General features: G+C 36.8%; 3 protein-coding genes across 4 annotated transcripts; 2 read left to right on the top strand and 1 right to left on the bottom strand.

The window, feature by feature from the left end:
* Positions 1-2,252: 2,252 nt before the first annotated feature.
* On the top strand, positions 2,253-16,008 carry LOC131791020 (transmembrane channel-like protein 7). Of its 2 annotated transcripts, none has more exons than XM_059108320.2 (18): positions 2,253-2,575; positions 4,072-4,528; positions 5,204-5,288; positions 5,476-5,557; positions 6,204-6,379; positions 7,022-7,170; positions 7,674-7,821; positions 8,595-8,753; positions 9,395-9,537; positions 10,090-10,204; positions 10,840-10,949; positions 11,337-11,438; positions 11,808-11,883; positions 12,652-12,791; positions 13,466-13,498; positions 13,635-13,757; positions 14,216-14,294; positions 14,949-16,008. In XM_059108320.2, exons 1-18 carry the CDS (start codon positions 2,443-2,445, stop codon positions 15,024-15,026), a joined length of 2,388 nt encoding a protein of 795 aa, XP_058964303.2. In that variant the 5' UTR covers positions 2,253-2,442; the 3' UTR covers positions 15,027-16,008. The 2 variants fall into 2 exon arrangements, with proteins under 2 accessions (XP_058964303.2, XP_058964304.2); XM_059108321.2 differs by lacking the exon at positions 2,253-2,575 and adding an exon at positions 2,923-3,041.
* Positions 16,009-16,559: 551 nt separating this feature from the next.
* LOC131791021 (uncharacterized) lies at positions 16,560-20,922 on the bottom strand. The gene is made up of 4 exons (XM_059108323.2): positions 20,008-20,922; positions 19,028-19,303; positions 18,496-18,771; positions 16,560-18,067 (listed from the first exon to the last, which is right to left on the bottom strand). The coding sequence occupies exons 1-4, from the start codon at positions 20,565-20,567 to the stop codon at positions 17,377-17,379; spliced, it is 1,803 nt and encodes a 600-aa protein (XP_058964306.2). The 5' UTR covers positions 20,568-20,922; the 3' UTR covers positions 16,560-17,376.
* A 222-nt stretch (positions 20,923-21,144) lies between these two features.
* Positions 21,145-25,259, top strand: LOC131791078 (uncharacterized). The gene is made up of 4 exons (XM_059108395.2): positions 21,145-21,825; positions 22,416-22,688; positions 23,198-23,461; positions 23,930-25,259. The coding sequence occupies exons 1-4, from the start codon at positions 21,272-21,274 to the stop codon at positions 24,402-24,404; spliced, it is 1,566 nt and encodes a 521-aa protein (XP_058964378.2). The 5' UTR covers positions 21,145-21,271; the 3' UTR covers positions 24,405-25,259.
* The last annotated feature ends 219 nt before the right edge of the window (positions 25,260-25,478 follow it).

The following is a 25,478-nucleotide window of genomic DNA, read 5'->3' as shown; positions in this document are numbered from 1 at the left end:
TAGAAAAGACGTAGCTTTCCTTGCTTCAGTCTCGCGTTTCTTTCTATATGATGGGAATTTTAGACAGATATATAGCAATTAATATCAGTTTAAGTTCGTTTTAAACCAAAGTTAGCTACCTATGAATCTTCCCTTAACAAGAAAGACAAAGAAACACACGACTAAAGCCAAATTTTTTTTCCCCTTTTTCAAATTTTGGTTTCTTAATACAACCATGTTACCAATGTAAATCCTAACGTTTCTACCGTTTCTTAACAACAAAATATAGCAGATGTACTTGTATATGGAGCTAGGTTAGCCTGTGGCGATAGTGTTGCTTATTTATCGATACGCGAGAGAAGTCCTGCACGTAGATTCCCCATGAGGCGTACTTCTGTGCTATGTGTCTTCCTGTTCACACTTTTCCAGTTTTGTATATCGCTGTGCAACAGGCTTTCACAAAATTGAAATTAACAGTAAACAGACGAAATGACAGGTAGTTTGTTTAGTCTTGCAACAAAGATTAAGAGATTGGGAATTTCGTCATAAGACTGAATGTGGGAAATAAATAAAATACTCATAAAAATTAAAATTTCCGCGATCGTGATTGATTTAAAAAACTCTAATTCACTTGTCAAGTTCTCATCGCACAGTTTGTTATCGGACAGTTCAATAATCCAATCACATTCAAAGTTGTAGTTTAAATCAACCAATCGTCAGTCTTTTAATGTAAATTTTCCGTTTCTTTCACAACTTGGCTATTAATCTTTTCCCTGTAAATTGTAATTTTTATGATTAATTGATAATAAGACTTCGTGTCGTCCAATTTGATCTGTAATCATACTCGTGATAAAAAAAAAATTCATTACTCAGAAATGTTTCTAATTAAAGGATCATGTTTTATATTCGTGTGGGAAGTGTATTATTTAAATCATTTTGCTCAGAAACGCCGCTTTATTCATTGGTGCTGGTATCTCTTAATGCCAGTTTAACTCACACAACATCTTAGCGCTTTTCCATTGAGTGTCGTAAAACGAAAATTTAGGTGAATACAACGGCTAATCAGGAAATATAAAATATCTTTAAGAGCCAATGGAAATAACAAAACCAAAGTGCCAAGGCATAAGAATACGCGGGCGACCAAGTCGTAATTGGTTTTAGTTTTGCATCTGATTGGTCGAGAAAGGAGCGCGAGTTTTTAAGACCAATCACAGAGCGAAGTTTAAAAAAACCAGAGCAATCCCGGAACACTTTAGCCACACAACTGAAAATTGGTTTAATGCGTAATGTAAAATTACTTTCTTTCTTAAGTTGTAGTCTACGTGTTCGAAACACAAACACGATATAGAGTTATTAAAATTCTGAAAGTGCCCTTTGGCTAATATCACGGAATGACATCTGTACCTCCAAGAGCTAAGAGGGAGGGGGGGGGGGAGATTTGGATATACACATATAACCAACAGCCATGTTTAAAGGGATACACATATCAGTGGGGATATGGGAATGGAGGTTTTGGGGGTACGTATACATAATTGAAACATATACACGATCTGTACTAGTTGAACTTCCAGCTCTTTCTACTGCGTTCTGCGTCGATCAATTGGAAGATTCAAAATTTTCCCTGGGCAAAGCCCCCCGGCGGGTGAACTCTTAAAGATTGATTTGTTCAAAATTCCCCCCTCCCCCCTCCCCCTGGGCAACACTGCGTCCAGATACACGACTGATGTACAATTTTTTTTTCGAATGAACTCTTCTTTTACCCACGATGTTGTAGAATTTAGCAAAGTCACATTTTAGTTTTTGGTACCGTTGTTAAGTTATTCCCAGGTGAGAATAATTCTAACATATAAAAATTTCCTTCTAAGCCATTTGCTCGTGAAAGGGGATCCTTTATCCTTCAACTCTTTCATATTAAAAATTAAAAGAAAAAAAACATGTATAACAGCGGTTCAAATTCCCCGCCCCACCCGGGCAAGGTTCAAATGCCTATGGGTTGCAAAGGGAGGAGGGTGGGGAAGTTCAACTTTGAATTGATCGGCACATTATTCTGGACTCTTTCACTTTACAGCCCATGCAATCTCCTTGAAATCCTTATTAATTTTTTGATTATTGAAAACGCGAATCGAACGACAAATCCAACCCACTTCCAACTCATCGGTCTTTGAAAATCACTGGTTATTGTCAGAAATTCACATCTCCCCGCCCCCTCATCGGAGGAAACGAACAGTTTGACTTCCGTATGTCACACAACTTCACTCACTCTTTTTCATAGGTAAATAACAGAACAAATTTATTCAAAATTCTTCGGTTACGTTCAACTGATTTACTGCTGATAAACGGCGTTTGAATGGGCACAGGTTGTCTCTGTATCTTTACGACGGTGTAGAATATTGAAAAATTTCGGTCTTTTGTAGTTATCGAATAGAACATTTCAATTTTACGATCATCAGTCGATCCTCTGGCATGTCCGGATCGAAAGCACATTTATCTAAAGCTGCGAGTCAAAGTAGCTTTCTCGACTTCAGTCCTAGTGCCGAGGGAAACAAAGAAAATGCACAGTCCAGCGAAGAAGGGGGTATTGTAAACAAAAACTTTGGTAAGATCTTGAGTTATTTCTAAACAGCTTAGCTAAAGGGATGGACAACAGTTCTATTGATTTCTTGTTGAATGCCTGGATAAGTTCAATTAAGTCTAGTTTTACATAATAATCGCTCAGAACAAACTGAATCAATTCTGATATTTGAAATCTACTTCTCTGACTCTGAGTTTGTGCAAAGATCATACGGCATTGTGAGGGAAAGAAACGCAAGGGTCCTGAACGGCGAGAATCGTAACAAATTGGTTTATTGAGAAAATAGTTCAGTCCTATTAGTCCTTGTCCATACACGTTAGCTACCGAAAAGAAGAATAAATTTGTTGTTATGGAAACTTCAAAAAATTTCTCATATGCTAATAATGCCGTGACGTACTTTGCATAGCAATTGCTAAAAAATTTCGGGTTGAAAGACGAGCGATCAGTCCGATTCTAGCCACAAGCCATCATTTCAAGTTGATCGATCAAGGTAGGAGTAATTCGTCAATCTAAACAGCTTTCGTGTTGAACCTAATACCTCTAATGATGTGTTGTTCTGATTCTATTCAAATATACAAGAGGTGTCCCAAAGCGCTGTCCTAGGGCGTTGCGATCACGAAGAAAACATGTCGCGAATCGAACTGTTATACAAACATTCGATCATCATGGAAAGCGCATCAAATTTTTTTCCTACAGATCCATCAAGATTTTATGAAGTGGTGTTGAAATCTTGAGGTTAATCCTAAAACGCATGAATGTCGGGAAGAAAAAGAAACACTACGTTTATAGCCAAGCAAGGTGGCTTATTGTTCGTAAATTTCCCAAGGGAGATATCAAAGGTGCAAATTTTGAAAACACTTTCAGATAAATCGTGGGAATTTACGTGTATTACTTGTGGCCATAATATTTTGTTTCAATATCCAGAGACTCGTCTTTAACGAAATCTGTACGAATTAACGGTCCTTTACGAAAATTGTCGGGTTGATGATAATATGCTGGAACTAAGGGTTAATGTACAGCATAAACAATTGATGTGACAATCAAAAGATAGCTCGGGTTGATACTAAGCTTGCAGCAAAGCGATCGAGGCAAACTTCTAAGATTGGTAAAATCATACTGGCTATGTTACAATTTCAGCGCGGCAAAATCTCAAGAGGTAATGAATTTAGTGCCAGATCATTACCAATCTGTTCGTGTATTATAAACAACACTTACATACATTGGACTAAATTTGACACCTTAATTTCATCCTTTTTAACCCTTTAACTCCCAAGATATTATTGTTACAATTCCTTGTAAATAAGTTATGAGAACTTGGTGTTAGTTCAAGATAAAAACTTCTTCCTGATAAGTTTGAGTATCCTCATTACCTGGTGGCTGGATAATGTACAGATTTTTTAGGGAGAAGTTACAAGTTAATTACTCCTGGGTGTGAAAGGGTTAAAGTAGCAGTAATGTTCTTTAGAAGGTCAGTTTGGGGTAATTTCACTGAGGTTTTTTGTTAAACTTAATAACTAAAGATCCTGATGTTGGTGGAAATTTATTGAGAGTACCATCCCAAGAGTCAATGGCATCTACAGCCACCTATCAGAGCAATGCCTCAAGCCTGGTTCAAGTGAGACCTGTTGACGATCAGGATGGAGCTGTTACTGCTGACTTCGATGAAGATGAATCATGGGAATATGGAGAGCAGTTGGAAAAGAGTATGCCCAGTCACCAGTTCCGTTCTATCAGGGGTCTTCCATCAGAAAATGCAATGAAAAAGGGGGTACGAAGGACTTTGAAGAGCAGAGCTCAAACTTCTCGTGCCTCCCTGAGAAGTTTGTCTCGTGACAGTGGAGGTGATACTGAAAGGGTCTATGAAGATCAAGTGCTTCGTGATACAGAGTTTACACCAGAAGAATTTGCAGAACTGACAAAGAGAAGACAGTCTATAAAGGAAATGCCCACATCAATCAGACGAAAGCGCAGTCTTAGGTTAGCCACATTACTTATTGTCCAAAATTTGTCGATCACCCTTTGGTAATGCTATGGTGGAAAGATTTTGTAAAATATTGCAGAAAGAGATGAGGAACTGCACAATAATAATTAGTCAGCTTTCAATTTATAAGGCCTGTTCTGTTAAGACCACCAGATGACAAGTTGCTGTGATACATTGTAGATTGCGACAACAATTTACCTCCTTTGACATACGATGAAAATCTTGCTACTTTTTTGAGACTAAAATTTGTCCCTGGAATTAGTTGCAAAGAAAAAAAAAGAAAACTAATCTGTGTGCATTTGACCGATTGAACCGACAAAATCCTGGAGCACTGCTGCAGGATTTTTGAGAGAAGATTTTGCCCAGAAATTCCTTGTGTCACTTGATGTGTGTTGTTGCAGCTGATGCTTTCCACAGTGATGTGTTGCAGCAATTTTTTTTGAGGCTGCATTACACAGAATGGGTTGTCACAGTTGTTGAATTCCCTTTGCAGCTAATATACAATGTCTTAAAGTGTGTATATTTTGAAACTCATTCTTCAACCTTAAGAGTTAGAAACAGCTTGATTATCAAACTATAATTGAAAGTTGTTGCAATGAAAAATTCAGTAAGATATTATGAAACTGACGTGTGATCTGATCAATAACCTTAATTGACTTATGGTTTTGCAGAGAGAATGTTGCCACATCAGCAATTCAAAGGGGGAAAACAAAGCGAATTAGTGCCTGGAAACAATTCAAGTTTGCATTTGCAATGGTAAATTTACAATTTGATTTGAGTTGATAATTTAATTTATTTTTTGATTGATTATTTAATTGATTATTTTTTCAATAGATTTAGTCTACACATTACATACTTATCATAAACAACACTTATATGTACCAGCTATTGCTTCATTGAACTTTCACATGTTAAACATTGTTATTTTGTACACTTTTATCAGGGCTGGCAGCATTTTAAGGATGGCTGTAAAGAGATTCTGTATTCTTTGGATTTGTGGAGGGGTCATCTAAAATTGATTCATGGTTAGTGCTAGATGTAGGACGTATTGACCTTTAACACCCTAACATCATTATGCACATTCTCCTTACCGTTCTCTGTACAGTTCTTAAGCTGCTACCAAGGAGAATTTGTTTGACAATTAAGAGCTTCTTTAGTTGGTGATCATTTCCTTTACACCTGTGACCTTAATGTTAGATTCAGGGGTGATATTGTTAGGATAGATATTTGGGGGGTAAAGGGTTAATTATTATTACTTAATTGTTGTTCATAGTGACCAAGATGTTACATGAACAGTGGGCTGATACATGTTCTTGTACATGAGTGGATGCCTACCTCTGTGGTTTGCTTTGTTTCTTTCCTTTGGCTCTTCCCCCCCCTCCCCCCCCTGAACTCTGGGTGGGAATTCATTCTACATACCTGTTTGTCAGTGTTGTGTTGACAGGTGCATGTGGCTTGGCTGCTATAGTGACTTCCTTGCTAGTCAAGAGACTTTCATCCTCCTCTGTTACCATCTTTACAACACCTTCCCTCCAATATTAGTCTTCACAATCATGACACTCAGTTATTCAATATCTTTTTCCTATTCTGGGTGATCATTGTCAGTATCTATCTGTAGGGTTGCTGGTTAACCTGTTATCAATCAATATGAATATATTCTTTCTTCTTCAGGAATGTTTGGTTCAGGAGTGATGTCATACTTTGTGTTACTGCGCTGGCTGTTCCTTCTTAACATTGTGATACTGCTGTTAACAATCTTTTTCCTGTTCATACCACAAATTATCTATGGTCAGAGCTCAGAGAGCAACAATGCTTCTTTCACAGGATGGGAACTGCTCACAGGAGAGGTAATAGCCAATTAAAGAGTAAATGGCTTGAATCCAAGAGTAATACCAGGTGATTATGTAGTGTGGTTTTCTACAGCTGTATTATGGAGCCTTAGGAGGGTAGTTCAGATAAGGGTGACTGATGTTTCAATAACATGAGGGTAATTATTGGCCAGAAGATGACAGCATCTCCCTATGTTATCATTGGCATCACTCACTATCATTCAAAACAATCCTGGCCCTACCCAGGGAATCACACTATGCAGTTGACTGGTGAGGTGTTATACTGAGTAATAAAAATAAATATTGTACTCACGGCAAAGTGTTATCCTGCTACACTTGTGTTCATGAAACAAAAATAATGTAACTTCAAATGGTGTTTCTGTTTGATTTGGGAAATTGGAGTACATCTAGTGATGAAAACTCTTAAATCTTCCTCATAAGTGTGGAGACAACCTCCCCCCTTAGTTGTCGATGCTAGTAACAAGAAAATTGGAAGACATGAAAAAAAATTGAGAGGGAAGCAGGGTGTTAAAACAAAACTTTGACATTGGGTTGAAGGTCGCCACCCCATATTAACCCTTTCTAATTACATAACAGCTTAAGATTATACATGTAGCTTTAACATTAAAATAAATTTTATGTGTCTGATTTTTGCCTCAGGGCTGGTTTGCTGCCACAGAATTGTACTATGGTGCATACACCAACCAACGTATAACTGAAGTAGATGATTTTGAGTATAACATGCCCATGGCATACCTGTGTGTTGGAGGTGGCTATCTGCTGTTGTGTCTGGTAATGCTTGTGTACAGGTAAATATACAACCAAACTGATTAATAGGAGGGGCATATGTTCTTACAACTGTATGAACATGCAATATAAAGCATTTTTGATGATAGGCCATTAAGGCTGAAGTCCAGCACCTACAGTTGTTGGTGACCCTGGGTGTCAGTCGAAGTTTTTCCCACTTTCTCCTGCTGGAAGTGACAGAGAGTCATGCCCTGTGTGGGAACATTCTGTGGAGTTCTTGAACCAGATAGTCAACTCTCACAATACTTCTCATGGAGAACATTATATTGTATTCATAGGCTAGACACTATACTCTCATAATGCCTCTTTCCACCCACAGGCCCATTTCTGGAATCTTTCAGCATTAACAGCTCCCAGAAAGCTATTTTCTGTTAGTGATTTGACAGTCGAGTTTCAAATGTATTAACATTTAAACATTAAAAATATCAATACAGTGACTTTAATTCCCATCTCTGCTTTATACTAGCCATAAAAGTTAAAGTTACTGCTTTTTCATTATGTCTAGTATGGCAAACTCCTACAGAGAGAACTACATATACTCTGGGGATGAATTTAGTTTCTATGCATCAAAAGTGTTTTGCTCTTGGGATTATGGAATCACTGACAGGAGTGCGTCATTGTTAAAACATAAAAGTGCTTTTAATGAACTTCAGGTCAGTATTTGAATAGTTGCTACTTTAAGGGTAATTCATAACCTTGATTAATGACTATGGGAATGCTCACAGACTGTAAAATTATGTTGCTGCAAGCGTGAAGTGTACACATTGTTTCAGATATTTTAAAAAGTCTATTAATTTAGGTAGACTTGAAATCAAGGAGAGCAAAGTATGAACCACCTGTGAAAGTAGCCCTCACTGGTTTCTCATGCCTGTGGTATACCTCCAAGGCCACAATTTACTAACTTATTTATCTTCTAAGGCACAGGGTGACCATGCAGGGTACGGTACTATCCCTTCTAGGGCACACTGGCTGGCCAGGGAATAGTAACTTTAGTTAGTAGAATCTCTTGTAGGGTACACTGACTGACCAGCATCTTTCAGTCACCTTGACCCAAAATTTTCTCTTTGGCTGGCTTTAAATCAACTCCCATTTCCTGGTTCCTGGGTCAGAAGCTCTCCACCTGAAACCCATAACACAGTTGCGTAGTCAATTTTGTTAGATTATCACCAAACCTCCGTGATACTTGAACAGCACCTGAAATTGTAGGAACTCCTTTCCAGCCTCTGGCTCTTAAACAAATACAACCTCGCCTCTCAAATGTTTTGTAACTCAGTGAGTGATGAACAGCCTTCATACACACTCTAAATAATTTACTTTGTTTTGGTTTAGCAATAAAAATTATTATTTGTGACCAATTTTCTTTAACATAAATCCCCATAAAAGAAACTGAAAATCCTCCATTATTATTGGCATTGTCACTTAACAGGAAGCCATTGCTGAACAGAGTTATTCAGTGACCCGTACTTTGGATGAAAAGTGCGAACTGTTTTGGTTTCGTGTCTTCACAAATTTCATTGTCCTGGCCTTGATGGGAGGATCAGCATATCTCATCTTGTTTTCTGCAGGCCTCTCACTACAATCATCAGTAAGAAAATATTTTCCTTTGTGCTATTAACTATCAGATTAGTTTTTAATGGAGAGAATGAATAGGAGTGAGGATGTTCAAAGATCTGGCAGGCTTAGGCATGGACTGCAATCAAATTTCATTTTCAGGGTCAAATTTTGACAGCTAGTGAAAATGAATTTTGTGATAAGTCAATTTTCCATATTGGAGCATATGATTTCATGGACTGAAGGGTATTGTGTGCAGTTCAAAGTACTCTGGCCAAGTATATATTCACATCAATGCTGCTATCAGTTATCTTGGGGTCCTTTCAGGGTACTAAGAACATTTATTTCAGAATGTTCAAAAATGTCACATCTGTGAGAGATAATTAGTGGATAGAAATCCAAAATTTACTAAAATTAATTTACATTTCATTTTACATTTGAAGTAAGGCATTTTAATAATAGTGTGTCAAACAAGGGAATGCAAAAAAATTGTTTTATGCATATACAAGTGTATACACCTGGACTAAACTAATGTTTTAGTCAATGCCAGATGACAGTCAGAGATTTTCCTCAGCTCTTTCTTTTAAACTCTTCCCACATTCATTGTTATATGTTTCACTCAGGTTTTCCTCTACAACGTGGTATAACTTATGAATGTGCTTTCTTTTCATCAAGGATAACGTTGCTGTGTTGGAGAAACTTTTGCTTCCACTAGTGGTATCTGGCATCAACCTTATTATGCCAATGGCCTTTCGCATTATTGCAACTTTAGAAAGATACAAGAGTCCTCGCACTGCCATAAATGTCAATTTGGCAAGGTAATTATGAAGGATTAACAAGTAATATGTTAATATTGGACTCTTTTTTGGAAGCAAATGCATCAAAATCAAGTAGATTAAATATTTTAAAACCAATCAATTTCAGTTTATTACTTTGTTGCAGCTTAAGCACTAGCTGACCTGATGCATATTAAGTATTTGGGATGTTTTCAATCAACTGGGGTTTTGTTTACCTGCTTTATCTTTTGTTTTGTCATTAATTAGGAATTATTATGTAACTGTAGGATTTCACTGAACCATTTTAATTTTTATAAACTGGACTAACTATTATCATTATTGATGTGAACAAAACTGTTTGAAGTGGATATTGCCAACTTGTACCTCTGGCTAGTTCAGTGCTGTATTTGGGGTGGGACTTATTAGTTGAAACCTTAAAGACAATAGTTGTTATGGGTGTCAGTGAGAGTTTGAGATGTTGAACACATATTTTTTTATGATAAAGAAATTAATTAATCTTCAATCAAATTCTAGACTTTAACAATTTGTGTACAGTCTGCATATTTATGATCAATGCATTTTGTTTTTAATCAGAACCACTTTGATGATGCTGATTTCGGTAACAATGGTTGTTGTCCTGTTGTTTGTGGACATTCAGCAATGCAGGAATGATGGGGAACTTATCGGCTCAGATAAGGGGTGTGACAAAGTAAGAGATTATAACATGAAATATGAAATGGTTGGCTTCCTGTGTTTAATGGCTGGTCATGTTGTGGTGCAATGTATTATCTTACATTTGTATGTAAATCAGTGTCACAGCAATGATTTCTATTGTGCATCTCATGTCAAAGCCAGCGCTGTAAAAAAGCAACATGTTTTATTTGCTTGTTGTTGTTGGTAAAATAGAAATTTCTTCTTGGTAAACCAGCCACCCCTAACTCATCAAATGCTTTTAACCAGGGGGTAATGTTTGATAATGTAGTCTGATTGTTCAGGTGAGGGTTGTCCTGAGAAGGACTGTTGTTGATAGTGGAGACCGATGTTTTGACAACCTGAGTGGAAGTCATTATAAATCTGAGTCAAGTGAAGAGTTGTTATCAGTTGAATGCTATAAGTCCGGTTTGTGAAAACTGATTGGCCAACTGACTGACTCAATTAGTGTAGGTAGATTGTGAGTAGTCAGTTTCAATCCATCGGTAATGTTAGGTCATTATTTTGTGTGGTGCTGATAGTTGTTGACATCTGTTAACTTGATTCATTGGCTTTAAGAAATTAAAGTGAAATGTGGTTGTATTGATTCTGAAGATGGAGCACACAGACTAATTTAATTTTTTTTATAATTAGCTTATTCAAAACTGTTGGGAAAATTATGTTGGATACGCTTTCTATCGACTTGTCATTGTTGACTTTGTTTTCCTGTTGTTATCAACCTTCTTTGGTGAATTTGTCCGAAGGTGAGTGTAATTCTTGCTTGACATTTTAGTTGAAAACTAGTTAAATTTGCTTGGCCTACCTCCCTCTCCTACCACAAGAGCTTTTTACCTTACTTTTGTTGAGGGCTCAACAAGCTAAGTATAGTGTTCACAATTTGGACCTCAATGACTTGCAATTGAATTGATTACATTGAGAGAAGGGAAGTGCCAGAGCTCATGGTCTGCAATTTTGGGGGAATTTTCACAGTTTGCATTAAGGAGAAACAAATTTGAAGTAGCTGAATTTTTATGAACTGCCTATAAAGCCTCAGCTTTTTTGAGCTGTGATTGAACCTTAAACACCCTCAACTGTAAGGAAATGTTATAAATATATATGCTACAAGGAATTTTTTTAAAATATTTTTTCAGGATTGTTATTGTTAACTGTCAGTGTTGCCAAGCACTGGGTCCACCTGGCTTTGACATTTCAAGAAACGTCATTGATCTGATATATTCACAGTGTCTGTGTTGGTAAGAAATTTTTTGTAAGCTGACATCTATTATTTCTCCTGCCTGGTGCCTGCCTAATCCTCCCCTCCCATTCTTTTACCATTCATTCTGTTCATTTTTCTTTCCTTTCTCTCTTCCTTTCACCAATCATTTGTACTTTGATCCTATAGTAGCACAGCATGCAGTATCATGCAGTTTATAATGAGAGGTCACAAACAGTACAAAACGTTTTTTTGTTTGTTTATGCTTACTCACTGATCAAAATTTCCATTTAAAAGCACTGAGTACAAAATGTTTAAATATTTTTGTTTGTTCTCTTCATGTACAGTGTTTCTATGCTTCCTCTCTTGTTTGCACAGTACCACAATATGATATCTTCTCTTCATTTAGGATTGGCACGTTCTTCTGCCCTATGTTACCAGTTATTCAAGTGATAAAGCTCTTTATCTTGTTTTATGTGAAAAGGGTAGGTACTTAATTAGGATTAGATAGAGTGAGTGAGCTTTTCTTATGAAATATAAGAACGGCATGCTGAGTATGTTCATAATGTAAAGTCGTTATTTAAACTCACTGAAATATCTACAAACATTAAGAAGATATTTAAAAGAGCTGGATTTAAGGTTCTAAAAGTTGTAACTTTAACTACTACGCTAATAATGCCCTATAATATACCCTTGAAAGGGGACTGCTTCCTTAAACCCTTGATACAGTTTCTTGAAGGAATTTTGGTCAAACTTGTTTGGTTTTGGAAGATATGGGCAAGGGGGGATGACTTAAGATAAATTAAGTTAAATGTAGTTGTGTTTCCTCTTGGTATTTGCAGCCATGCAGTAAAATGACTATTATGATAAAAGTTGATCGATGATGGTGACATGAATTCAATTGTCTTGCATACATTGCAAACTTTGGTAGACTGTAAGAGGCATGCATGGTACCAGTAAATACATTTATTTAAAAGAACACCTTTTGACTTAGTTTGAAAAACCAAAAATGAAGTAATCGCAATGGCCAATTAGAATAGGTTAAAAATATCTAATGGAAAGAACTGGAACTCAAAATTAAAAGGAAGCTAAAGCACAGATAAACATGATTGGTTAAACTGCATTTGGTTTTAGCTCCGTATCTGATGGATGGAGAGAATGGAATTAGTTTCTACACCAGTTGTAAAGCACAGTCAAGCAATAGCAATGCACATTATCCCGTTACAAACTGCATTTCTTTTTTTTCCTTGTAGACAAGTGTGGTGATGAACTGCCGTGCATCCATGAGGCCTTTCAGAGCATCCAGGATGAACCTTTTGTTTCTGTTTTTACTGGCTGTGTCCTTCTTTCTGTCCATGATTGTGATAGGATATACTATAATGTCATCAGACGTGTGAGTAACAATACTGAAATGTCAATCCTGTTGGTGCTGAGATGCCTTACAAACCTGTAGACACTCCACAAATGATACATTTAATAAAATGTAAACGCTATTTTTAATCAGGATCAAGAAAACACTAATTCAAATTTGTGTCTCCCTTAACAGCTTTGTATCTCAGTTGGTCACAGAAATGCCCTAATTTTGTGGACACGCGTTTTGAAGCATAAATTTAGCTCTGACTTTTTTCTCTGAAATGACTTTAATTGCAGCTAGTCTGTAACCTTCAAAATTCAGTTCTTTCCTGGTTACCTGGAGGCAATCGCAAAGCTGTTAAACTTGTAACAAAATATATCCTACTAGACTAATTCAATTACACAAGAATGGCTTTGTTTGTGAAAAATAATAACTGGAGCAAAAACAGGCATATGATCCTTTAATTTGAGTCACCAGGCAAAATGTGATAGATGGAGCAATACAGGTTTTAATAAACCAATAAGCAGACTTACTCTTTTCCTATCAACTTTGATAGTTATAGTTAGTGAGGTACTGTCCTAAGACATCAATTGTTTGTATGCAGATGTTTTCCAGCTTTGTTCTCCTAATTATAATTTCCTGAGGAAGTGTCAAGCTCACTTTTCAAGCCTCATTTGTGCTAGAATTAATAATTACTTTTATTTTCTTTACAGAACCAACCCTTCACAATTGTGTGGTCCTTTCCGGTAAGTTTTTATTCATTATTTAGCTGCATTTTTGCTGCACATTTGTTCCTTAGAGGTATGATAAGTCTTACATTGTGCAGATATTTACAATATCCTCTAAATCACTCACAATGTCGCTTGTTTTTTTTGTGTTTAGAGGGAACAATTTCATGTACGAAGTTGTAACAGAAACAGTTGACAAGTTTCCAAAGTGGCTGCAAGTAACCATAGAGTATGCATCCTCTGCAAGTTTTATCGCATTGTTGTTCTGTATTCTTGGGTAAGAATGAAAGTCATTGTAAAAGTTGAACAGCTATTTGTGGTTAAATTATAGTACACATGACACTTCCATTAACATCATCACATTAGTTTTAGCTCTTGCTCAGGGAAAAACTTTAGCCATTCTCTCAACCAATCTCCTTGCTTATTTTTAATTTTAGTTCTCTTTGACTTCTTGTGAATATTAAAATGATTCTGATTAGTAGTATTACTCTAGCTCTGATCCTGAAACAGTCAGTAAAAAACTGCTGATTGCATAATTCTGACAGATGTATATATTTTTTCATTTAATATGATAATTAATAAATGTACTGGAGTATCCCCTCTGGAGACTGTTGAACTATAAACGAGTAATAATGTTGTTTCTGTCATAATGAGTATTTTCAAACAGTTTCTGTCTAGACTTTGCGATCATAGATGACTTTATTCACAATTATTACAATTTCCTTTTTACTGTAGGATCATTGTCTATTATTTTAAAATGCTCAAGGATTCAAATGAAAAGAAGATAAAACTATTGAAAGAACAAATTTCCTTGGTAAGTAGTAGGCTACAGCAGTTTACAAGGAGTATTCTATGCATTAACTTATGGGACTAAGGTTTAATTAGACTACGTGAAGTACCTCCTTTTTGGTGAAGTCTGTTGCGCAGAAAATCTCACCCTCAAAGCTGTACATGACAAGCTAACAAATTTTTTTGTGCTGAATTTTTTGACATATGCAACAGACTTTGCTGAAAAAGAAAGATTGCTCATAATTTTAAGGTCCATTCATTTACAAGTTTGAGTTTTTTATTAGAACCAGTGAAAAAGGTGAACAGTAAACTTTTGGATTTGTTTGTTTTTGATGTGGATTTGCATGGATCATGTCTCATCAGTTTCTGTTTCTTATCAATTTTTTTCACTGAGAGCTTGTTTTTTGTCTTGTTTTCAATTGTTATGCTGATTTTTGGACCTTGATAATGCTTCTATGGCTCATTCCATTACTCTATCTTGATTTAAAAGCCATTAATATTTTTGAAGCTGTGTAAGGGAAAAAAAAATCCATTTCTATAGACACAGTAAACCTGCACAGTCCTAAAGGATTGAAGACAAACAAGATGTGATCAGCCTGACACAGATGGGTGATGCAAAAAAGCTTCAGGGATTTTACGTTGCACCCTTACTCTGATGACTCTCTCCCTTATTTTCCAGGCTGGTCGAGATAAGCTCTATCTGATCAAGAGAATCAAGCAGGGAATGAGCATGCCGGTGGACGCCAACCTGCAGTGATTTCCAAGTGCTTTGAATGAGTCATGTCACCCTTCTTTAATTTATTGTAACATTTTCATCTGGATGCTCAGACTATCCTAAGTCGCTCGTTGGGATTCATACATTCTTCAAACCTGAGGTGTAAGATTTGTCTGATAATCATTGAGAAAAAGTATTCTGACTCATAAAGGGAGGAGAGAACATGCACCCCAGGACCCCTCAGCTCCTGCCACTCCTTCCTTGACCATGTGATTTTCTTCTGCACCAAACCAATATTTTGAATAAGTCATGAATATCACAATGATTGACTTAAAATGTGTGCATCATGATGTTATGTCTTGGGTTGTTACTCATATTTTTTATAGTCTTGCTAAGTCTAATAAGCTTGAGCATTTCTTTTAAGTAACAGCTGCTTCATAAGGAGGCACTAGTGTTGTTGAGAACAGCCTGTTAAAGGTTTTTACACTATTTTGTCCCATGAAACTTGGAGAGATTATATTTTAGTGTGTGTTTTTTTCAGGGGATACAAAGGTGAACGGTTTTTGCAATCCCTTTCTGATGCATGACCCACAATTCATGCTCTCTTCATGTTTGCATGGTGCTCATCTCCTTCTCAAGCTCAAGCCTTACCCCTGTCTCCACTTTCCCTGAAAAAGCAAAAATTGACAAGGTCTTCATGGGCTTTTATAATTTTTTCTCTGTAGAGATTGCCTTTACAGTGGTATGCAACCTTTTGTTAAGAATTTTGACATAATTGTATCTTAGTGTGATTGTAACATAAAGTAGTCTTAATTATATTTTAATAGTTTTACAGTGATCCAAATTTTGATAGCATGATTAATGAGATGTAGGTACACCTTGTAAACCTTAGCTAAGTAATTTAAGTTAAAATGTAGTGATACAATAATGGAATTTTTTTAATTAATGTACATAATGTTTTAATAAATTGTATTGAATAGCTGATGAAACTGTTAAATAATATTAAAAATTTTGCTGTTAAACATCCTGTGTCATTTTCATCTTGTAACTCTGCATGATGTTCTGTCTATAGAAAGTATTGGAAAGAGAAAAAAAAGTCTTTGCTGTTTGGATTCTAAATCAAACCTATGATGTTATGTGTTAAGGCTTCTTGATTGAACCTTCAGAAGGATTGAGAACTTAACAAATTGGAGAAAGTGAAACATTGGCTGTCATAGCTCAAGGATTGGTTTGTTTGCATAGTATTATGTTATTTGTAACCCACCAAATTTGTCTCAGGGAAAGATAAATTGTTGATTGAAATGAACAAGACAGCTCTGGCAATTTACAAGCTCAGAGGAGGTTTGTCTTAGGTTATTTTTGCCTCAAAAAATTAATTACCTTTCTTGCATTTAGGCGCAATAGAGAAGACGAAAGAGGAGTCAGTCAGATTAATAGTTAGCCATGAAAAGTGAGATGAGTCTTTGAGGGTTACGATTAGCCAAGATTAGTTTTTTAGTTCCTGCATCACCCAAATGGAAAGCTTGTCCCTGGCAGTCAGTTTGAGGTAAATGAACAGAAAAAAGCAGGCCAGGGTGAAGAAAAACAAGAGTCATCCCCATCACATTTATAAGTCCTGTGCATCATGTGTTACATCAAACCAACAATATAATGTTTGTACTAAAATATTTGTGGTACATTTATCATCTAAGAATAGTGTTAGAAAGTTAAAATAATAACTTACTACACATTATTTAAATCACATGTATCAATTAATACTGCTTGTATAACAAGGGAGAGATTTGCTGTACTTAACAAGACAAAGGCCATAAGTCAATTATAATAATTATACTAATTAAAACTTGTGGAAATAGACCAATTGCTTACAACTGCTGTGCATTAAGTACGTATGTACAATATTCTTATACATAAATTAGCTACATCCATTATTTGTACATGCAACTATTACATCATGAAGCTAATTTTTCCCATTGTGACAATGTTTAAATCGGTTTAAAGTGCTGAAAATTCAAAAGTGGATAGGAGTAAAAAACAAAGTTCTTCCATTTGGTAAAATTTCCTTCAAGAGGTAAGCACCTCAGTTCTTTCCTGAATCTAATTTTATTCGGAAATCTCTGGTAGAATGGCAACTTTTAATAGCAACTTTTTGAAGATAGATAAATAAGGAGCAGATGGAAAATGTTGTAAAACTTGTTTAAGGGTGTTCTTAATTTTAAAAATTCCATGCATGGGTTGGGGGAGGGGGGGGAGGGGGTTATGTTGGTGAGTGAGAAGAGATCCTAGTTGATAACTCTCATGCACTGAGCTGCGACAAAAATACTTATCACTACTGGCCAGTATGACATTTGTGCGACAAACAACCAAATTAGGGAATGGATAATTGTTTAGTTTGTCACATTTTAAAAGCAGCCTCAAATCCATGTTGAAAAGCCAGACTTGATTTGCAAATTATTTTAAGAGGTGCAGGACTTGGTGTCCAATGCTTGGTCAATTCTTCTCTCACAATCCTTCCATCTTCTGCACCAACATACCAACACAAACATTGGAGATATGGCAACAAATGTTCCTCATCCAAAAGCTGTCGGTTTTCGCTTGAATTCAGCATGTGCTCCAGTGTAAAAAGTCCAAGTTGTTGAGTCTCTAAAGACCCAAGCATTCTTGGACATGATGTTGTACCAGTGAACCAGGATCCAGGACTATAACTTGTGGAATCAGCATGTTTGCCTGAGTGAGACTGATTGCCCCCAACCATTGTTCCCACTTTTGTATCCACCTTCCTTTCCATGATATCACATTTACTTCCAGCTAGGTGAGGTTTTGAGCTATAACCTTCTTTCTCCGACTTCTTGCTAACCAGAGCAGATTTTTCCCTTTCATATTGTTTTCCTGAAAAGGCCAAACTTACAAAGGGTATCATGGTGACCCAGACATAGTTGTGTTTTTCTTCCCAAGTTGACACATCAATAGGTGAGTATTCTTCAAGAAAGGCGACAATGAGATCATCAATGCTTTGAGCTGTTTCGGAATCCAACTGAACCAATGCAGATGACCTTATTCTTGCAAGGAACAAGGTGCAGTAGTAACTACAAGTAAAGACATTTGATTAATTGAGGAAAATGGCTGTCAAGGGTGTAACAGAAATTTCAAATTCTTGTCATTGCTTGTTAATTTATGATACAGCACTGTGTACAAATACAACTGTGTGAGGCTTTTGTAGAGGCTTCATACAAATCTTACTCAATCAATTGGTAAGAGGATTGATTTGCAACATTTTCTTGGATTTCATGAGACAAGAGAGGGAGATTAACTTGAAACAAATGTCTGATTTTTGAGAGGTAACATATTGTTTGTGAGAAACTGTGACCTTGCAGCTACCCTTCACTGCAGACCCAAGGTAACATCTTCAGGACATAAACCCATTTTTTTACTCTACATACAGTATCTCTGTACCAGCAAATAACATATTTTAATTAAATTCATCAAAAAATATACATTTAAAATTTAGTTATACCTGGTGGCCAAGTCATTAATATTAGCTTGCTGCATGAGGTCTATCATCTTTTTATGCATACCATTTTCTACCAGAATCTTTGGTGTTTGCACACTGCATGCACAGCAGAATAGAGTATTTGCAGCAATCTGGGAAGCATATTCTGTGTAAATGATTGAGTGTGTGACATCCAAGGGAAAGCTCAACTGGCTTGATGCTTCCAACATAAATATCAGTTTATTGACAATTTCAGAACTTTGAGCAATCACTTGTTGACAATCAGGGAACTCTGCATACCTAAGGAGCAGAGAAGAACTTTTTCAGAGCCTCATTTATAAGTTACAGTATATGCAGACAAATTTGCTTGAAGTTCATAAATGGGACCACTTCATTCACAATACAAACATAGAATCTAGTTACTGCACTTAACCTGGGCTGATGTCTCTGAGGTTCACTTGTAGAAAATATCTTATCAGTACCCTACCAATGACTTAGGCTATTTTTGCGATCGATACAGTAATCAGTCTATGACAAAGTACAACAGAAATCTTACTGAACAAGGCAGCCCACAGCTGTTTCATTGATCCTTGCCACCTGCCAGTACTCCTCAGAAAAAACTAGGTACTGGTCAGGATTGGAGAGCAGAGCCTTGACAACATATGGGAGCCCTCCTTCCTTTATCAACAACCTGCGATCATGCCATGTCTCAGAGAAATTCCACAGAAAGCTCAGGCAGTCTGCATGCAATCCCATCTGCTTGTCATTCAACCTTTTTAAGTGGTTTTCCAATATGCTCAAATCACCTTTCTTGCATTCTCCAAGATATTTCCTTAGAAAATATGAAAAAGAAAGTGATTCTACAAAGTCACCCACCATTTTAACGAGCACATTTATTTCTATGAAAATATCAGGTACAAAGCATTGGTAAAGAAACATTTTTAGAGTTACATGTACATCATAGATGTTCCCAGAAATATACAGACAAACAATTTGACAACTTTGGTGGAAGTGAATGTCTTAATAAAATGACTTCACGGCAGATTGTTGAGATGTTTGTGATAGAGACAACCAAACAACCAAAGGACAGGTTTCTAGTAAATTTTTGGTGCTGCATCATTGATATTCCAAGGTAATCTAATTTCATCAACTAGGTTGATAACGTGAATTGGGCTCCATATAGAGATTCTACACCTGTTGTCTCAAGATTTAGCCCTTTGTCAGAGGGACTTGGGGAACTGTGGGTTATGTGGTTTAAGATGGAAAGATGGGGCCATGCTACTGGTGGGAACATGGTAACACAAAAAAGAAAAATCAAGAATAATTTATTTGCATGAGAATTGTTCATTGATACTGGGAGGATTAAGAGTGTAGATTTCATAGATAGCTTATGCTCTAGGGCCTAGTGGCTTTTCATGCTGCATTGATGTACAGAAGGGTTGCGTCACATCATCAAATCAGTGCATAAAACCAAATCATCTCTTTCCAGTCAACTACTCTAAAACTAGACCATAGAACCACTAAGCTAACACTTACTTTGCCATGAGTCTTCCGTCCAATGTGTACCTTTTGTTTGCAAACTTTAAAACTTCCATGAAAGCATCAAAACCACCTTCTTGAACAAAGAAATGACGGTGGACTACGGACTTGACATTTTTCCAAGGAATGAAAAAGTCAAATGACAACAACTCTAATGCTTGAGTTACATGGTCGTAATTTGGACGCGAGCTTCGGTCATCTTTCGTCAATTCGTTGAATGTCAAAATTTCAGTTTGGTTCTTGCTGGTAATGAAGTCTGAAAAATCCTTAATATCTTTTAAAAACTCCTTCATTTCTTTGAGTTTTCCTTGTGAAATGCATTCTAAACTAACAGTGTCGCCTTCCCGAAGGTATAATTTCACAAGAGGAAACAAGTTATCGTTCCCAAATTGTCTTCCTTGATAAGAGAGTTTCTGATCGCAACATGGAACTTGAATCTCTTCTTCAAAAATCTTTTTCAGATCCTTAACACATCTACCTTCCCAGTCGTTTACAGTTATTTTTAAATGCTTCGTTTCCCTTGTATCCGAACATTTTAGTTCAACATTGACTTCCATAACAAACCGATTTAATTTGGCAAATCGTATTGTTTTTCTGAATGGTACTTGACCCAATTAACGAGATCGTCACAATACTGTCGCTCGCTGCACTATCCTGACGATTTTTCGCCACAAAAAAGTCACAATGAATGTTTATCGACAAAGAAACTTAGTAACCTAAGTGAAGAAACGTATGATAAGTGACTTGCGTACTTGTGCAGCTCTGAAGGAATCACAACTTTGCGGAAATACCGCCCAACACCAACATACACACCATCATCTTTAAGAGAAACACTTCCCAACATGCTTTTCTGATGTAGGTTGCTCTTAAACGTGACAGGTGCGCGCGTGACACAAAAAGGAATACGAAGGAAAAAATGCTTAGTACTTTCCATATTTACAAGCTAGGAAATCATTAATATTTACTGCTGCACTTCTCAGAGAACAAGGAATTATCACCGAAAGAACAAAACCAATAACAAAAAGATCATGAGAAAAAAATTAAATCGAATAAAATTAAGAGACGATTTCAGCGGCTGCAGCCGATATAGTCAAACCTGTGGTGTAGCGAGTTTGCATACACTGATTAGAAACAGTGTTTGTCAACATGGCGGAAATTGAGCATCGGCTGAGAAAAAAGTCATGTCCTAAGTACCACATCGATCGAAGCGAGATTTCGAGACACACAAAGGTTTTGTAAGCTCACACGAGTTAATTAGTCCATGGAGTTTTACGTGGAGTACCACAGCCCCGAAGGAAACTGGGAAAATGGCAAAACGAAACTATCTGTGCCTGCTCTAAATACCACAACCATTGAAGATGTGAAATATATGTTACAAGTGCGTATTCAGGTGCCGGTGTGCGACCAGCGATTGTTCTATCAAGGAAGAGCACTGACAGACAATCAAATGACTCTCAGTCGACTGTATTTTCGGGAAGGTGACACTTTACACCTGCAATTCACTGCTGTGGCAGATATACAAGGAATGATTGAACTTCTGGATGTACTGAAGAAATGTGCTCGAGAAATCGAGGAAAAGCCGGGAAACAAGCTTCCTGATCTCAATGAAGATTCTCCTGACGTGTGGCAGTTTTATGACCGGCTCCTTTACACTGTAGAAGAACTTGGTTCATTTTTCTTACCATGGAAATGTCCACGAACTGTTGCTCAAAGGCATTTCTTCGTTCAGGAGCGAGGATTTGACGCATTCTTGGAAGTGTTTAAATTTTCCAGGCAGCTTTTCTTGACCGAGCAACAAGAGAGGGACCTAATTTTGTAAGTAGCTACAAATCCTGCAAAGCTTCATTTAGGGCAAACGAGAATATACTGGCGTGGCACTGGCAAGGAGAAACGGGTGCTTGCTTAAAGGGCTTATTCAGGGACATTGCAGGGTATGATTTTTTGGCATTTTTTCCAGACAAGCAATATCATTTTATGACCTTTTATGTAAAACGTTGTCTGAACTGATTACGAACAAAGCCTCGTTTCAGAATTGTTTTCTTGAGACCATAGATTCGTAAAATTTGTGGCTCTAAATGATGTAAGTTTTGAAGAATTGATGTTATTCAAACCTATGTCAGAAACATGACAAGTCGTAAGTCCTAACTCATCTTCAAGCTTATGGTGGCTTCTATGGAAGGTACTGTTCTACAAAGGTTCAGTAGTTTTATTTTTCTTTGAATTAAATGGAGTCAGTGTTCCAAGATAAACCAGAAAGGTCAAAGGCTAAAGATGCGGGTGAGGAGTGCAATAATTTCGGATTATGGATAGATGGTTAGTAAAGGTATTTGGGATATCAAGTTACATATCAATATTCTTTTAACTTTCTGTCTAAATTATGATCATCAGTCTTTGTTTACCCACAGAAATGAAAATTTGCAAGAAGCAGCCACAACTCAATTTCCACTCGAATGCCTCTTTAATCAGAGACAACTTTTTCTCCAAATGTGTTGTCTCTGCTCTTTGTGGAATTTTGGCGAGACAATTGAAGATCGCAGGTTTCTTTTGTCTAAGGATATTTTCCCCCTAAGTGTTGATGCTCTTTTACTTCAAACTGTTCCCCTCAAGGAAACTAGCCATATTGACATGTCCAGCATGGTGGTTAATGTAAATGAAACTGCAATTGGGTGCTTTGCAGGGTGAGTCACATTCTTAACTTTCTCTTAAGTATTTATCTCACAATGGCTCGTCTGATTGTGTGTCTCTCTTTATGACTGTCCGTCCCTGTCTGTCCCCCTGTGTTTGTTTTAGCATAGTTACAATTATTTTCAAATGCTGACCTACAATTAATATAATGCTCTTCGCTTTGTGTAATAATATAATGCTCTTGCTCTGACAAAAGGCTAATGCTCAAAACATCAGCTTTGAAACTCTTTACAGTGGCCAAGTTATGTTATCAACTCCATTGATAATGCTAAATTACCAAATTAATATGATGATACAATCTCTGTAAGTAAAGACTATAGTTGACATGTCATTTAATACTTGGCCTTTAATTGGTGATTGATGCAGATGTTCAATAATTTACATGGATTTGCATGTTAATATTGTTCAGCCTGCCACCTTTAGTCGAATTGCTGATCAACCACTTTATAATCAAACTTAAATTAATTTTTTTTATAACTCTGAATTTTAATCCTTTTTCTAGATTGGTAGAGTGTGATTCCAACATTCAAGAGAAAGTGTCTAATATGCCAGCTGTGGTTAACAAGCTACTTTTTATGATAGACAGATATCAATCAGAGCCTGCTGGATATTCACTGTTTTCAAGTCAGGTTGCTTCCAATGCATTGTTTTACTGCACATTTAATGTCAAATCTGCCCAGTCTTTGGTAAATTGTGGAGCAGTGGAAAAACTGCTTCATATTACAAAAGCGTTTCTTAATGATAATGATGGCAATACACCTTTAAGGTTGGTGATTATGACAGAGTAATGCTTTCACTTACCTTTTTTGTGCAATTACTTTAAGTTACAGTAAAAAATGCATACTATCATGAAGGAATGTATGTGACTCATTTTTAGCTGGTGGTGTATCAGTAACCATTTCTCCAAAATTGATATTATAGCATCATACCTTCCTTCCTATTGGTTTTGTAATAAATGAAATATGTTATTTGCCCTTCAGGAGCACCTAATGGGTCTTAGGGAAATGAAGGTTCAACCTGTGATGGGTTTTATGTATGAAAACTCCTTCACATTTGTGTAGTGACTCCATTTCAATGAACCTGGGATAGCTTTGCAGGGTGGGTCAAATATATTGTAAAAACTGAAGATAGTGCAATTAACTGTACTATCTTCAGTTTTTACATACTTGGTGTTAAGAGATAAAGGTGATTAATCCTACTCATTGACTCACAAGGTTATTTTTCTGTGAACCAGGTATTACTGTTGTCTCTCCTTGGCAAGAATGTGCTCAGCTCCTCTAGTCAAGCTGGATATAGATACTTGTGTGGCTATACATGAACTTATTGATCTGTTCCTAGACAGTCATGTTCCTAATGAAATCTCAGAATGGGAGGAGAAAAGTTCTTATGTGTGGATGACAATGGTGCCACTAGTTCATCTGGCTTTTGCTGGAAGGATTGATAATACCAGGCAAAGATCTTCATCAACACAAAAACTTGGAATCTTCTCCCTAGTGCACATGTTGTCAATTAAGGAGAATCAGCAATTGGCACTTTCAGAGAATCTCTTTCCCTACCTGGTTTGCTTGTCTTGGCATCTACCGTGTGATGGGAAGGAAAAACTAAGGACAGTTCTCGCAAACAATGTTTTCACACCTCCTTCTTTGAAAGTTGCAGCCAAATCTGTGCTCGCTCTCACGAGAGGTTTAGACATGGTGATCAATTTGTAGATGGTTAAGTTGCAAACTGACGTACAGACTTGGAAGTAAACAGAAGAAAATTGAAAGGAAGTGTTGCTCTCATCAAAAACATCTCCCGCTGACACTGTTAAAGTGAATGATTCCCAAAGTAGTTTCAAATCTCTTTTAACAAAAACTCCTGCAGCTGAAGGTCAGCTTGTGGTACAAAATGTTGTCTTGATTTTCTCAAGCACCGCATACAGTGCATCTGGAACTAATCAAATTTGTAGACAGTTAAGTAGCAAACTGATAAGAAGACTTGTAAGGAAACAGAAGGAAATTGAAAGAAAGTGTTGTTGTTATTAAAATCATAGTCATGACGACCAATTACGCTGAATGAAAGTTAATGGAAATTTTTAGGTAAAAACAAGTAAACTGCCTGAAGTGTGGACAAACACGGTAATGCTAGGTCATGATTGATTTTAATTTTGCTTCTGATTGGTGGAGGGGGCAAGGAGACTTCGGGAGACCAATCACAAAGAGAATTAAAGCAATAACCGATGTAGTCCTTTTCTAAACTTAATTGTATACTCGAATTCTCAAGCCAGAGTTTTCGTTCGACAATATTCCTTGTAAAAGGCACCGTAGGGGGTGGTGTAAATAAGCGGCTAAGCGATAATGCGCGTTTTTTTCTCCCCACGTCTGTAATGATTTTCAAATTGAGAATAAAGCGCACAGGAAATCAGTCGAGAAACCTCTGCATTACACGGAATTTTGTTTCACACATTATAGTACAAAAACCATTTCTCGATTCGCTCTGTTGTTCCACAGTGCAATATACACATGTAAAATTTTATTCACTCGAATGTTGAGTAAATTTGAACGAGTTGTTTTGTAGAAGGAATTTAATGATGGAAATATCGATATGATAATGATCAAAACTGTTTATTTTGAAAGAAAAGTAATTTTTCGCTATGGAAGGAATCAACGTGTCGCTCAATTCAAATAGTTATGCACCTGTCTTCGTCTTGGGCGTTGGCAGCGTTGATACCGGGCAGTTTTGTTCAGCGGCGTAGCCGTAGAGCTTGCATTTACCAGAAGCCTTTTGATATGAGCCAGTGTAGA

Source organism: Pocillopora verrucosa, chromosome 8 (genome assembly GCF_036669915.1).
Source record: "Pocillopora verrucosa isolate sample1 chromosome 8, ASM3666991v2, whole genome shotgun sequence".
In the NCBI taxonomy this organism is placed as follows: Eukaryota; Metazoa; Cnidaria; class Anthozoa; order Scleractinia; family Pocilloporidae; genus Pocillopora; species Pocillopora verrucosa.
This window is presented reverse-complemented; position numbering and strand designations above follow the sequence as displayed.

Bases quoted from the DNA above. Each gene is read 5' to 3' on its own strand.
- LOC131791020 (XM_059108320.2), top strand. From the start codon at position 2,443: ATGTCCGGATCGAAAGCACATTTATCTAAAGCTGCGAGTCAAAGTAGC. The intron at 9,538-10,089 runs GTAATTATGAAG...GTTTTTAATCAG, and splicing joins ATAAATGTCAATTTGGCAAG to AACCACTTTGATGATGCTGA. The intron at 11,884-12,651 runs GTAGGTACTTAA...TTTTCCTTGTAG, and splicing joins TCTTGTTTTATGTGAAAAGG to ACAAGTGTGGTGATGAACTG.
- LOC131791021 (XM_059108323.2), bottom strand. From the start codon at position 20,567: ATGGAAGTCAATGTTGAACTAAAATGTTCGGATACAAGGGAAACGAAG. The intron at 19,304-20,007 runs GTAAGTGTTAGC...ATATTTTCTAAG, and splicing joins GACGGAAGACTCATGGCAAA to GAAATATCTTGGAGAATGCA. The intron at 18,772-19,027 runs GTAAGATTTCTG...TCTGCTCCTTAG, and splicing joins GCTGTGGGCTGCCTTGTTCA to GTATGCAGAGTTCCCTGATT.
- LOC131791078 (XM_059108395.2), top strand. From the start codon at position 21,272: ATGGAGTTTTACGTGGAGTACCACAGCCCCGAAGGAAACTGGGAAAAT. The intron at 22,689-23,197 runs GTGAGTCACATT...TCCTTTTTCTAG, and splicing joins GCAATTGGGTGCTTTGCAGG to ATTGGTAGAGTGTGATTCCA. The intron at 23,462-23,929 runs GTTGGTGATTAT...TCTGTGAACCAG, and splicing joins GATGGCAATACACCTTTAAG to GTATTACTGTTGTCTCTCCT.